At 33.7% G+C, this 12,810-nt stretch overlaps 2 protein-coding genes across 3 annotated transcripts; both read left to right on the forward strand.

Moving 5' to 3' along the window:
• Window positions 1-509: 509 nt before the first annotated feature.
• On the forward strand, window positions 510-3,993 carry LOC143559954 (two-component response regulator ARR2-like). 2 transcript variants are annotated; one of them, XM_077048372.1, is made up of 6 exons: window positions 510-790; window positions 1,147-1,299; window positions 2,077-2,460; window positions 2,903-2,979; window positions 3,060-3,683; window positions 3,760-3,993. In XM_077048372.1, the coding sequence occupies exons 1-6, from the start codon at window positions 640-642 to the stop codon at window positions 3,766-3,768; spliced, it is 1,398 nt and encodes a 465-aa protein (XP_076904487.1). In that variant the 5' UTR covers window positions 510-639; the 3' UTR covers window positions 3,769-3,993. The 2 variants fall into 2 exon arrangements, with proteins under 2 accessions (XP_076904487.1, XP_076904486.1); XM_077048371.1 differs by having other exon boundaries at window positions 3,774-3,993.
• Window positions 3,994-8,704: 4,711 nt separating this feature from the next.
• LOC143559956 (two-component response regulator ARR2-like) lies at window positions 8,705-12,496 on the forward strand. Its single transcript, XM_077048376.1, has 8 exons — window positions 8,705-8,834; window positions 8,935-9,087; window positions 10,427-10,542; window positions 10,651-10,746; window positions 11,382-11,477; window positions 11,564-11,622; window positions 11,917-11,969; window positions 12,411-12,496. The coding sequence occupies exons 1-8, from the start codon at window positions 8,705-8,707 to the stop codon at window positions 12,494-12,496; spliced, it is 789 nt and encodes a 262-aa protein (XP_076904491.1).
• The last annotated feature ends 314 nt before the right edge of the window (window positions 12,497-12,810 follow it).

Consider the following 12,810-nt stretch of genomic DNA (forward strand, 5'->3'; position numbering starts at 1 on the left):
ATTAGTCCTCACAACATTTTTTTCACTTAATAATCTCCACTACATATATCATGTTAAAAATTATCAAGTGTTACTATTAATTTATTTTTTAGTATTAATATTGTAAATATTTATATTAATTTTTTTTAAGTTTTAATAGTATATATATTTATAGTATCCTTATTTTACCTCTTTATCTTTTACAAAATAAGATCTAAACCCTAAACCCAAAAACCCTAAACCCAAACCTTAAACTCGAAACCTTAAACCCTAAACCCGAAAACCTAAACCCTGACTCAAAATAAAAAAAAGCGCAACTTATAAAATAAATAATATGAAATCCTTAATTTTATGCTAATTTGGTAATTATATAATTTTCCACGGGATATGACAAGCAACATGGGGATACATTTAGTCTGACATATTATGTTAAGAAAAAGAGAAACATTTACATAAGATACAAAAAAGGAAACTCAACTCAACTCTCACATAAACGGTTTCTTTGATCTTTCTTTCTCTCTCTAACATTAACATTATGCTTAAAATTGGCGATATAAACCCACAATTGGATGATTCTGTTTCGAAATTAACTTCAAAGGGCATCCGAATATCCATTTAATTCATTCGAATTTCGAATTTTCGATTACAACATATTCATTCATGATGCCTGCTTCAAGTGGGTCTAACTGGAAGCCTGTCGCCGGCGGTGTGCCGGAAAAGTTTCCGGCAGGACTACGTGTTCTTGTTGTGGATGATGATCCTACGTGTCTTGTGATATTGGAAAAGATGCTCAAAAAATGCAACTATGAAGGTATGAATTTAATATATAACATGGGCCCTGTGACTTATCGACGCATAAGAACTATGAAGGTGGACTGACGTCACAGCTTGTTGTCCGTTTACCTGACTCTATGTTGTGATTGGGATTATTTTGTTTGGTATTAATGAAGGAAAAAATTAATATAATATAATATAATATAATAAAACCCAAATTTTAGTTAGGGTTTATTTATTTGAAATAAACCCATAAACCCTAATTAAAATTGGGTTTTTATTAAAATTGAATATGTTTAACTGTTGAGATTGAATTTGTTGTTTATGTGTAATTTGACCATTTGGGTTGAATTTTGTAATTTTATTATTTATTTATTTATTATTTATTTGTAGTGACAATATGCAACAGAGCTGAAATTGGGTTATCATTATTGAGGGAAAATAAAAGTGGGTATGATGTAGTTTTGAGTGATGTGCATATGCCAGATATGAATGGGTTCAAGCTTCTTGAATGTATTGGGCTTGAGATGGATCTTCCGGTTATCAGTAAGTCAATGCATTTGTTAGACGTTTCTCGCGGTTTAGTTTACGGTTTTGAAATTTGTGTTTTTATTTTGTTTGATTTAATTTGAATTTTATTTGTGTTCTTGATATGGTCAAATGCATGTTTTATTTTATTACTGTTCAAATTTTGAATAGTCTATGTAGTTGTTAAGGCTATGTGTGGTGGAGGGGCTACAAATTGGGGCGTTTTGCGCCGTGTGGCGCCCAGTCAGCAAGGGGTGGGAATTTGTTTTTGGGGTGTAATGGTGTAGGGGCTACAATAGTAATATAATAATATATACATATATATATATGTATGTATATATATCACCCACACACATTAGAATATAATAATAATAAAAAGAAAGGAAGAACAGGCGACAAATACATCTCGCCCCCGCCCAATATCGCCCAAATTTCACCCAGGGGGGCGGTGTGCTCCACCAAAATCGCCCAAATTCGCCCTCTTTTCTCGCCCATTACACATAGCCTAAGAAGTCAACTACTGTTTATGTGTTTGCTGACTTTTAAGGTTTAATTTGATAAATTGTTGGTGAAATTTGTATAATCTAGAAAGTCAACACTTATCATTAAGTCATCCAGTTCAATCTGCAGTATCTTCATGTTGTTGACTTTCAGTTTATGATAGTCAACGCCATGATTTATTAGTCAGAAGTCATATTTTTGGATTTCTTCATGTTGTTGACTTGCAGTTTTTGATAGTCAATGCCATGATAATATGGTCAAAATTTGACTTTGATAATGTGGTCAACTTTACAGTGATGTCAGCGGATGACAGCAGCAACGTAGTAATGAAGGGTGTAACACACGGTGCATGCGATTATCTAATAAAACCTGTTCGTTTTGAGGCGTTGCGTAACATATGGCAACACGTGGTTCGAAGACGGAAAAACGAGTGGAAAGATTTCGAGCCGTTAACAAGTGCTGATGATGTTGACCAACATCAGAAAGTTCCGGAAGATGTTGACTATACGTCTTCTGCAAATGAAGGGAATAATTGGAAAAACACAAAAAGGAGGAAAGACGATGAGGATGAATCTGAAGAGCGAGACGAGTCTTGTTCTTCTAAGAAGCCTCGTGTTGTTTGGTCCGTTGATCTTCATCAACAGTTCATGGCTGCGGTTAACCAGCTCGGGTTAGATAGTAAGAACTTCTTTGCTCGATTCTTTTATATTGTTTTGTTGCATTTGTATGTTTTTTTTACAACAGTACTGCTACATCATTCAGTATATGGTCATACGAGTTAAGGGTGTGCATAGGTCGGTTTTTGGCTCAAACCGAACCAAAAACCCAAAATTCGGTTTTGGGTTATTGAAAACTGTTCTGTTTCGGCCTTTTTCTGTTTTTACAGTGGGTCCGCTTTGGCCCGGTTTAAGTTCCGCCTTTTGGCTTGAAACTTTTGGGATGAAAAATATGAAAGACTCAAAATATTGAATTTGAGCCTAAAAGCAAACCGTTGGTTTTGGGTTGGGTTCAGTTATTTCGGTTTCCTGCACACCCCTTATACGATTCGTAAAATAACTCGTAGAAAACCTAATTTTATATTTTAACGAGCTCGTATAACATTTTCCACTTGTTAATACAGAAGCTGTTCCAAAGAAAATCTTGGAGCTTATGAACGTTCCGGGCATAAGCCGAGAAAATGTCGCCAGCCATCTTCAGGTATCTTAAAATTTCACCAAAATTTTGAAAAAAAAATTATTTTTTAATATAAAAGAAGTTAATTCATATATTTGGTGCAGAAATATCGTCTATATCTTAAACGGCTGAGCAGTTCCCAGCATCTGGGCCCCATGGATGCCTCGTTTATGGGTAATCCCGATGCGGGTTATGATCTTCAAGCTCTCGCTTCCGGTGGTCAACTCCCGGGTCAAAGCTTCGCGACACTCCAAGCTGCGGTTATTAACCGTTCAAATAACTTGAAATCTCCTGTTTCTATGCCTGGTATCGATCAAAGAAACGTGTTTAACTTCGATAACTCAATGTTGAGATATTCAGAAGTCAAACCGCCACATTTACTTCATGGCATTCCAACTAATTTGCAACCAAAGCAGTTTGTCAGCTTGCATCAATCCCGACAGCGTTCGTTTAACGGTGCTAATGGTCAAATGCTGATGCCAATGGTCGGTCAAAGTCAAAGTCAACATCCCCCCGGGTTTGCTCCAAACTACAATGTTTTAAACGAGCCAAACAAGACGAGACCTGGTTCTGGTTTTCCAAACCCGTCGTTTAACGATTGGTTGGCTTATTCGTCTAGCAAGAAAACTGACCCCGTTGCATCGTTGGTGGTAGATGATGAAAGTGGGACCCACCGTAACGGGGCTGGGGATAATCAAGATGACCTCCTGTCTGCAATTTTTAAGCAGGTAAATAAATGTTCTTTGATACAATAATATTTGCGAGGCATTGTTATGGTTGTACTGTATGAAATAATGTGCGTAGAATTTTTGATGCAGCCGCAAGAAGGCTTTGGGCAGTTGAAAAACGAGAATGGGTTCGATGGGTATCCGTTCGATGATCTTCCGAGAGGGACTTGAAGTTTTATTTTCAGTGTCTTTTAAGGATTTCATACATTTCGTTTTGCCAATGGTTGTTTTTGGCGCATGAATTTTTGACTGTTTTTATAGGCAACAGATTTGTTGGTAAAAACATCCAAAAATTCGATTTTCTCGACGGATCTTAGGTTTTTTATGTTCGGAAATGTTAACGTTGGTTGTTTGGAAATGTAGAGGGCTTTGAACGTTTATGTTTTGATACTTGTCTGTGGGTTAGATACAGGTTGATTATCTTGTTTCCAAACGAGTTCTAAAACATATTTATTTATTTGGATTTATTGATTAAAAATGAGTTAAATATCTTTAAAAAAACTGAAAATATGATCGGTTAAGATCTGAAAGTGAGAAACGTAAATAGTGGGATCGTTTTTTTATTTATTTAAGAAGACTATTATGGAGGATGGATTTTGTAGTTGTGAATTGAGATTTTAGAATTAAATCAATAGTCTTTTTGAATTTTTGAAACAGGGATAAGCAAATTGTACAAATACCGAAATGAGCATTTCGGTACCAGTACTAGTTCAGAGTTCTTATGAAAATCGGAATCATACTTGTATTAGTATTTACCGAAAACCGAAAATTTCCCTACGGTACCGAACTCATCTCGATTTTAAAAAGTAGGAAGACTAAGAAAGTATTATGTTCATGACTTTCCTAAAATCATAAGAAATTTTGAAAGTAGGAGACTAAGAAAGTATAATGTTCATGATCTTCCTAAAATCATAAGAAATTTATGTGTAATTTATTTGTAAAATAGTATAAATATATTATGTCTTAGTTTGTATATATTTAAATACGTTCTTAGTGACCATTATACATTTTATCTAAAGACCGGAACAACAAAGGCATCATGTCATGAATTTTTAAAGCCAGTACAACAAATGCAGCAATGATCGGCAAGAATCATGTTCGACATTGCCTTTCAAAAACCAAAACTAAAACTTCATATATGTACGTACAAATAGAATAGTCTATTTATACAGAATGGTAAAGAAACCGTCTATGATCATCGATCATAGAAATGAAATAAATAAAGGTATATTTTAATCCTTACCAACCAGATCTTGTCGACCCTGGCAACAAACATGCATGAACCATTTCACGAAGTATGTGTCCGGATAGTACAAAGTCTCGGTAGTTAGCTCTTGGCCTTTCAGTTGAAAAACAACGTTGATGAAGCCGTGTAGTTGGATCTACATTGGATCTCACCTGAATCACCCCATCTATCCTCCTGAGGAGAATTTTGGTTTCAAACCCCGGTTCGAACAGGAGGAGTACAACCATGCAAAAGAATTATCTTAAGAAAGAGTACGCACAAATGTGATGATATTCTAGCCAAACTTTCTAGTATAGTTTAATTTATTATTATTCTTTAAGTTTGTTTGTTAGTTATTGCATCTTCGGTTTGCAAATTAGAATATTTATGACATTTTATCATTGTTGTTGTAGTCTCTGTATAAAGAGATGATGTCGATAACTTGACATCTTATATCAACTTTATAAAAGTATTTAAGGATTATTTTGACACTTTAGGACTTATGTAAAGAAAAAAAAGAACTAATGACTCTAAACATTGGGCTATATGGGTTTGTTTTTTTAACATATATATTTTTTAACTAGCTTTAGAACCCGTAAAAATAAAGATTATGTACGTGAAAAATGTATTACATCTATGTTTTTTATAACCCGTAGTTCCTTCAATACCTTAATGTATGGATCAAAAAGAATTTGTTTGCACACATTTTCTTAGCTTTGTTGTAGAGTTCAACTGTCTTTGAGGTGAGTATTTGTAGTTTGAACATGTGTTAAGTTATTTGTGACAAGTGTGCTTCCTTGATCCTTGATGTTAGGTACGTACCACTCATAGAAAGTAACATGTTAATTAGAAAGAAGAGAAAATTTGTTATCAATGTGAGATCAGACTAAACAACTTTGGACCGACTCATGTTCAATATGAAACTATTTAAGTGAGAGAGTATAGATGTCATGTCAAACTTATATACTCTGTTTTACATGAGTCTACTACTATATTTACTTAACCAACATACATGATGTTACAATATTTATTCGTCCACTGTATCATTCCTAAAAAATGCCATATCAAAACATATTTTCATGGTTAAGGAAATTTCTTTTCACATGGAAACCAATATACAAGATTAAAAAAACTTATAACATAGTAACCAAACCAACTTTTACTCAACAGTAAACAATCAAAAATTTTTTGAGAACACATACAAACACATAACACATGTAACATAAAAAAATTGCTCATTTGATGAATCAAAATATCTTACGTACATTCACAGTATAAAACGAACGGCACTTGTGCATATCATCAATACTTTTTTAACTCTGCGTCAAATAGTAACATAAATCTTTACATATGCAAACTACATATATGAAACATCCATCATTTAGCATATACCCATTATAATCTCCTTGTTTTTTCAAAGTAGCAAAACTGGGTCACATCTTCCAACATTCAAATAATAATGTAAAATCTTCTCAACACAAAGTACGTGTCTTTTAAGGCCCGCGATACTTCCGCAAGCAAAGACAACCTTGCTTGAAGCATACTTTCGGCTTTTGTTGTATCGATTGACCTCCAACATTGTAACAACGTCATCCATCTTGGGACGCTTGTTGAGATTTGCATCCCAACATTAAAAACAAAAAAACTTGGACAACATCTAGGTATCTCGGGCCTTTGACAGTTTGACTCTACACAAGACCCTAAATTGTACATGCTTAAGGTACGATGGACCTCTAGCTGGGTTTGAACACCTTCAGAACTCACCAGGGTCAATAAGATGCCATCTCCGAAATTACCAAGATCAACAAGTTTCTTCAGCAGCCGCTTGAAAATTAACAATGATCAAAAAGAACAATAAGATCCATAGTAATAAATAAAAAAAAAGTTTAAAAAAAAGAGAGAGATTAGATCTCACAAATCGTTAGTCTATTATCTTGATTGTTTTGAATGCACCTTCATTAGCATCATCATCAAGTACAACAAATTCCACACTGCTTACTTGTTTTATAGTATAATGAGAACCCAGCTTTACTTCCATGCATCTTGCTTTATATTGATATGTAGGTTTGATTCTTCACCCTCTAAAATATCACATGACAACCAATTATCAGGTATACATTTTTCACTACCTCAATCCATCCATGAAATAGACAATATTCAGATCCTAATTTTCGAAGCTTTACGACCCAAAGGTTATGATTTTCGGCATATATATGCAATAACATGTTCATAACTGAATTAACAAATTCTTTTACAACATAAGCAGGTGGTAAACATTGAAACAAAGTATAGCAGAATGATATTGGTCGGCTTGTGTATGTAAAACTACAATCCTTTTAAAAAAAAACATAACAGCGTTTAAGTACTGTTAGAAAAATGATTAAGACATCAAGTATTAAGAAAAAAAACAAAAAAAAATTACGCCCTAATAGTTTTGATATCTTCGTATGTGTTTAACGAATTATTTGACAATACGTATTGACAAACATAAAAAAGTATATAAAACAACAGTATTGGCCCTAGTCGTTCTGTTCATATGTTGTTAATAGATTATTTGACAAATATTAAAGAAAACACCAATATAAGCCTAAACGATTTAAAGTTCCTCTGTTGTTAATGGATTATTTGACACTAATTAGTAATTACATAATGAAAAACATCAAATACTAACCAAAAACACGAAGATCATAGATGAAATAAGAAACCCTAGAAGGCTAGAAGATAAATACCAAATCGATATTGATATTCATATGTTAAAATATAAAGAGAGATGATTACGTACATAGAACTGTGGAAGACGAAACGAAATCGATCAAACCCTAGGAGAAGCAAAGAATCGTTGGCAGAGAATGAGAGAAAATACAATATAATAAACCCTAGCTTGAGCAAAATAGACTAATTTACAACGTTGAATATGACCCGAAAAAATGGGTTTGGATCAAAATATGGGTTTTACCCGAGAGCTTTTATGGAACAGAATAGAGAAAAAAATTGGGCGGGATTTTGAAGCTGAAACTCAACCACAGAATGACATGTGTCCCAGACATTTTACTTTATTAGAAAAGAGAGATTCAAGTCAAAGGGGGTATAATGTCTTATCTATATATATCAAGTCAAACAATTAAGAATAAAAAATACGTTAGGTTAACTTAAGAACTTAAACGAATGTAAATGAACAAAGAAAATAAGCGTGTTCCTTTTTGTACATTCAATTCGTTAGTCGATTATCATTGAGGATTGATGCATGATGGGGCAATTGTAATTGCTGACAATGAAAAATAAATATACAAATTAACTGTTAAAAGTGAAGGAATTTAAAAAATGTCCACGAAGGTAAAATAATATACAATCATGTGCTCGATCAATTGCTCATATCCATTTGTTTAACTAAAAGAACAAATTTTTGATCATGTTGTTTATTAAATGAACGAAAATAAACACACTTATGATTAGACTTTCATGTTTGCTATCGAAACCGATAACGATATATATAGCGGAGCATGTATAAATGTTGGATTAGTTTTCATACTGCTAATTTCATTTTCAAAATTTATTTCTTATAGTTTGTATTTGACATAAGTTTTTCATGCGTTGCTTTAAAATAAATTAAAAAACAAAAAAATTTAATAAATAAGGAAATAAAAGATAATTCCATTTTCGAAATATATTCCTTCCGAAGTTAACACATGCCAAATTTAAAATACCTTTACAAAGGAAAACATCTATAAACAAAAAGGAACCCAACTATCATAAGAAGCAACAATTTGAACCTCAAAACATTCAGAAACATAGAATGATGATGCCTGGTTCAAGCAAGACCGTTGGCGTCGACAAGTTTCCGGCAGGGCTCCGGGTTTTTGTTGTTGATGATAATCCTTTTTCTCTCATGATCTTAGAGAGGATGCTCAAACAATGCAACTATCTAGGTACAATAAAAATAACCAATTAATTTGTAAAATATCATTGTTTCAAGAATATATATATTTGTTGATGGTGGATTAATATTATTGTATGTTAATTTTGCAGTAACTACATGCAATAAACCTTTGATTGGTTTATCATTGTTGAGGGAAAATAAAAATAGGTATGATATTGTTCTAGTTGATGTTCATAAGCCACACATGGATGGATTCAGGCTTCTTGCACACACTGGGCTTGAAATGGACATTCCAGTTATTAGTAAGTTGACACAATCTAATTAACTAGATTCCTTTGGATTTTTATTTATTTTAAATGTTAGAAGTAATAATTGAAAAACCATAAACACTATTTTTTTTGGTTTTTTAAGATGAAAAAATAAATGATCATTATGGGGGTGTTTGGCCTAGCTTTTTTAACGGGTGGTTATGGGTGGTTATGGTTGGGTGGTGGTATAAAGGAAGACGACGGTGGTTGGGCTGTGGGAAAGAAACGAGTGGGGAGTTAAGGTTTTATTATTATTATTATTATTATTATTATTATTATTATTATTATTATTGGTCTGCTAATACACAGTTAGTCGCCACGTCGCGTTCCACATAATCAAGTTTTTGCCAACTGGGATGGCCACGTCAGACAAAGACTAACGGAGTTAACATCCGTTAGTCGCGGCCCGTTAAAAACAAATGCACAAGTAGCTGGTACTGCCAGTAGGCAAGTGTAAAGTTGAGATGGATATTTACCAATAGGCCATGGTTTTAATTATTTAAAACCAATTTTCCATTTTATATATAAGCATAAACTTAAAAATAAAAGCTAGGCCAAACAACCTCTCTGTGCTCTATGCTCGGGTGATAGAGCATAAAGAGGTTGACAAAATAGATATTGAAATTAAGCCACCACTAAAATATTTTAGGCAACCCAAAATAGGCCAATATAGAGATGAAATATAGGAGTGCCAGGTTAAGACAACTCGGTTTCATCCATCGCAAAAACCTTAAAAATAAAAGTGTTCCACAAAAGCAACCAATTAAAATAATACATGTCTAAAGCATGGATGAATCTTAGCCAATAGTTAAAAAAAGGGCTAAGAATGACAATAAACGGGGCCTAAGTCTCAATGTTTGTGATTTTTTCTTACTTTATAGCACTTATTCTCGTCACACCCACGCATGTGTATATATATTCTATTGAAAGTTAGTCATGACTCATGAAATCGAGTTTAAAAGAATATTGTTCGGTTGAAGATGCAAGTTTAGTACTTTAGTTTTTAATAAATAGTCTAAATTGTCTAGTAAGTTTTAATGTTTAAGAATTATCTAGTAGGTTTAATTGCTTTGTAAGTTAAGTTATTTAAGTCCTAGCGTGTTAAGGTTTGATTAATTTATAAATAGGATTATTTGGTCTTTGTTTTGAGTAGGCAATTTACGAATTAATAAACCTTTTGTTTTGTCGATTGTTTGTTCCACAAACACAAGTTCTATTCATCTTTTTGTTTATGGGTTTTTGGGTTGGGGCCAACATATTCACAATTCAAACATCATGTTTTTGAATTTCTTGTTTTTTTGGTTTTATTATATTATTATGGTCAAATTTACAGTGATATCAGGGGATGATAGCCATGATGTAGTAATGCAGTCTGTAACTCTAGGTGCATGCGATTTTTTGCTGAAGCCCATTAGTATAGAGATCTTGCGTAACATATGGCAACACGTGGTTCGAAGACAGAAACACGAGCGGAAAGATTTCAAACCGTTAACAAGTGTCGATGTTGTCGACCAACATCAAAATGTTAAGTTGATTATACGTCTTCTGAAAATGTAGGGCATGTTTCAAAATATCCAAAGAAACCTCATGTCACTTGATCTTTCGAGAATCATCAAAGGTTCATTTTGGCGGTTACTCAGCTTGGAATCGATGGTAACCACTTTTTTTCTCGTCTTTTTTAATATTGTTTTTCTCATTTATGTGTTTGTTTAATTAGACTATGTGGTGTGGTTTAGTTAGTTAGGCTATGTATAGTGGAGGTGCTACAAAATATGGCGTTTTGTGTCATGTGGCGCCTAGTCAGCAAAGAAAGAGAGTTTGTTTTAGGGTGCAATTGATTTGTAGCCTAATATATATATGTATATATATATCACACATAATAATATAATAATAATATTTCCAACAAACAAGCCGGCGACAAAAAGAAGTCGCCCAGCCCAATGTCGCCCCCGGGGGTGGTGTTCTCGCCCCTAATCGCCCATTTTCGCCCAATATTTGTAGCCCACTACACATGGCCTTAAAATGCCACGTCACGTCACTGTCAAGTAAGGTGTTGTGTTTTTACTAGATAATAAAAAAACAAAACAAAAAAAAAAAAAAACTGAAATGGGGTGGACCCCACCTTTTTTATCCCTCTTGAGCGTTAATGGGATGATGAGCACGGGCAAAAAGTTTGGCGCCTATGAGGTGTTATGATTTGGTGGTGGGTAAACAGGTGAGGTGGCGTGGTATGGTTGTCGTCCCCAACCATAACACACGGTCTTATGATACATTTCTGAATCTAACAGTCTTATGTTAATGCTGAAGCTCAACCAAGCAAAATCTTGGAGCTGATGAACGACATTCCAGGTATGAGCGTAGAAAATGTTGCCAGCCGTCTTCAGGTATGTTGAAATTAATTTCATCATTTTTTATATTTTTGTTTACCTTTTATAAAGAAATTGCTCATATGTGTACATATTTTGTGCAGAAATTTCGTCTATATCTTAAACAAGTGGAAGAATATCATACAGCATCTAGCCTCGTTGGGTACCTACGTACCCGTTCAAATAAATAAAATATACTAGTCGGGTTGTTTGATAGATTAGGAGCATCGTTGGGTCAGAGTCTTGTTTAAATTTGAATGAGAACTGTTAGTCGAGTTTGTCAATTTTCTGGTTTCATGCATGGTTGTGGGGATATGTGGTTTGTTGGTTATTTGTTAATATTGTTTTGAGAGTCTATATAAACTTTGTTCACTGACCTTTTTATTTCATGCAGTTCGTTTAATAAAGTGAAAGCTTCTAATTACATCTCTTGTTTTTGTTCGTTTATTTCATGCAGTTTGTTCACTAACATTGTGTTGGGGAATTTCAGATTAGTTACTCGGATTATTTGTAAGTCTTGTAGCACTTCAGATTGAAATATTTGGTGGTTACCCAAATAATTCAACCGGATAAAACTCAGATGAGATCAAGAACGAGATTTTTAGAGTGAATTCGTGTACCGTTTCAAATTTTAAATTATCATAAAATTCTGCCATATTTTGACTAGTCATGGGCAGACCCTGCCCCCGGACCCCGTTGGACCCCCCCCCCCCCCCAAAAAAAAAAACCACAAATTGATTAGGGGCTTCACGCAATAACATCATAATAAACAAAAACAAGTGTGCACCCCACACCGGGCTCTTGACTTGTTAATGTTTACTATGATTACATTTGGCGACAAGTCAATCTAATTACACTAAAATATCTAACACGTTGGGATATCAGTGTCTTTGAAATATTTTGTGTCGTATAATGTTGTTCTTTTTCACATGATTTTATACTGTTTCATAGACAACAAATTTGTTGGTAAAAACATCCCAAAATTCGATTTCCTCAATGGAGCTATGTTCGAAAAAGTTAACGTTGGTTTGGAGTGAAACTATGATTTTAAGGTTGATCACTTGATTGTGTTGTTTTGAGTAAGCATGCACTAAGACAAGATGTGGTCGATGGAGTTTCCTAGGTGGAAAACACCTTTTTAATTGGATTCTTAATTTATAAAAAAAAAAAAGTTAAATCAATTAATTCAACATATAGCCTTTTACTGGTGTTCAACATTTTAAGGTTATTGCAACAATTCTATGTAAACAAAAATAGTAAAAATACCAAAATAAAAAGTGTTTTCCAAAATAGACATGGATTTTAATTTGAAATTCTCTAGACATTATTGATTTCAATCAATAAAAGCCCA

The sequence above is a fragment of the Bidens hawaiensis genome, unplaced genomic scaffold (genome assembly GCF_021521415.1).
Source record: "Bidens hawaiensis isolate Kalapana, Puna unplaced genomic scaffold, B.hawaiensis_p1.1 tig00020143_1, whole genome shotgun sequence".
NCBI lineage: Eukaryota > Viridiplantae > Streptophyta > Magnoliopsida > Asterales > Asteraceae > Bidens > Bidens hawaiensis.

Bases quoted from the DNA above. Each gene is read 5' to 3' on its own strand.
- LOC143559954 (XM_077048371.1), top strand. From the start codon at position 640: ATGATGCCTGCTTCAAGTGGGTCTAACTGGAAGCCTGTCGCCGGCGGT. The intron at 791-1,146 runs GTATGAATTTAA...ATTTATTTGTAG, and splicing joins CAAAAAATGCAACTATGAAG to TGACAATATGCAACAGAGCT. The intron at 1,300-2,076 runs GTAAGTCAATGC...TCAACTTTACAG, and splicing joins GATGGATCTTCCGGTTATCA to TGATGTCAGCGGATGACAGC.
- LOC143559956 (XM_077048376.1), top strand. From the start codon at position 8,705: ATGATGCCTGGTTCAAGCAAGACCGTTGGCGTCGACAAGTTTCCGGCA. The intron at 8,835-8,934 runs GTACAATAAAAA...TTAATTTTGCAG, and splicing joins CAAACAATGCAACTATCTAG to TAACTACATGCAATAAACCT. The intron at 10,543-10,650 runs GTTCGAAGACAG...CTGAAAATGTAG, and splicing joins GTAACATATGGCAACACGTG to GGCATGTTTCAAAATATCCA.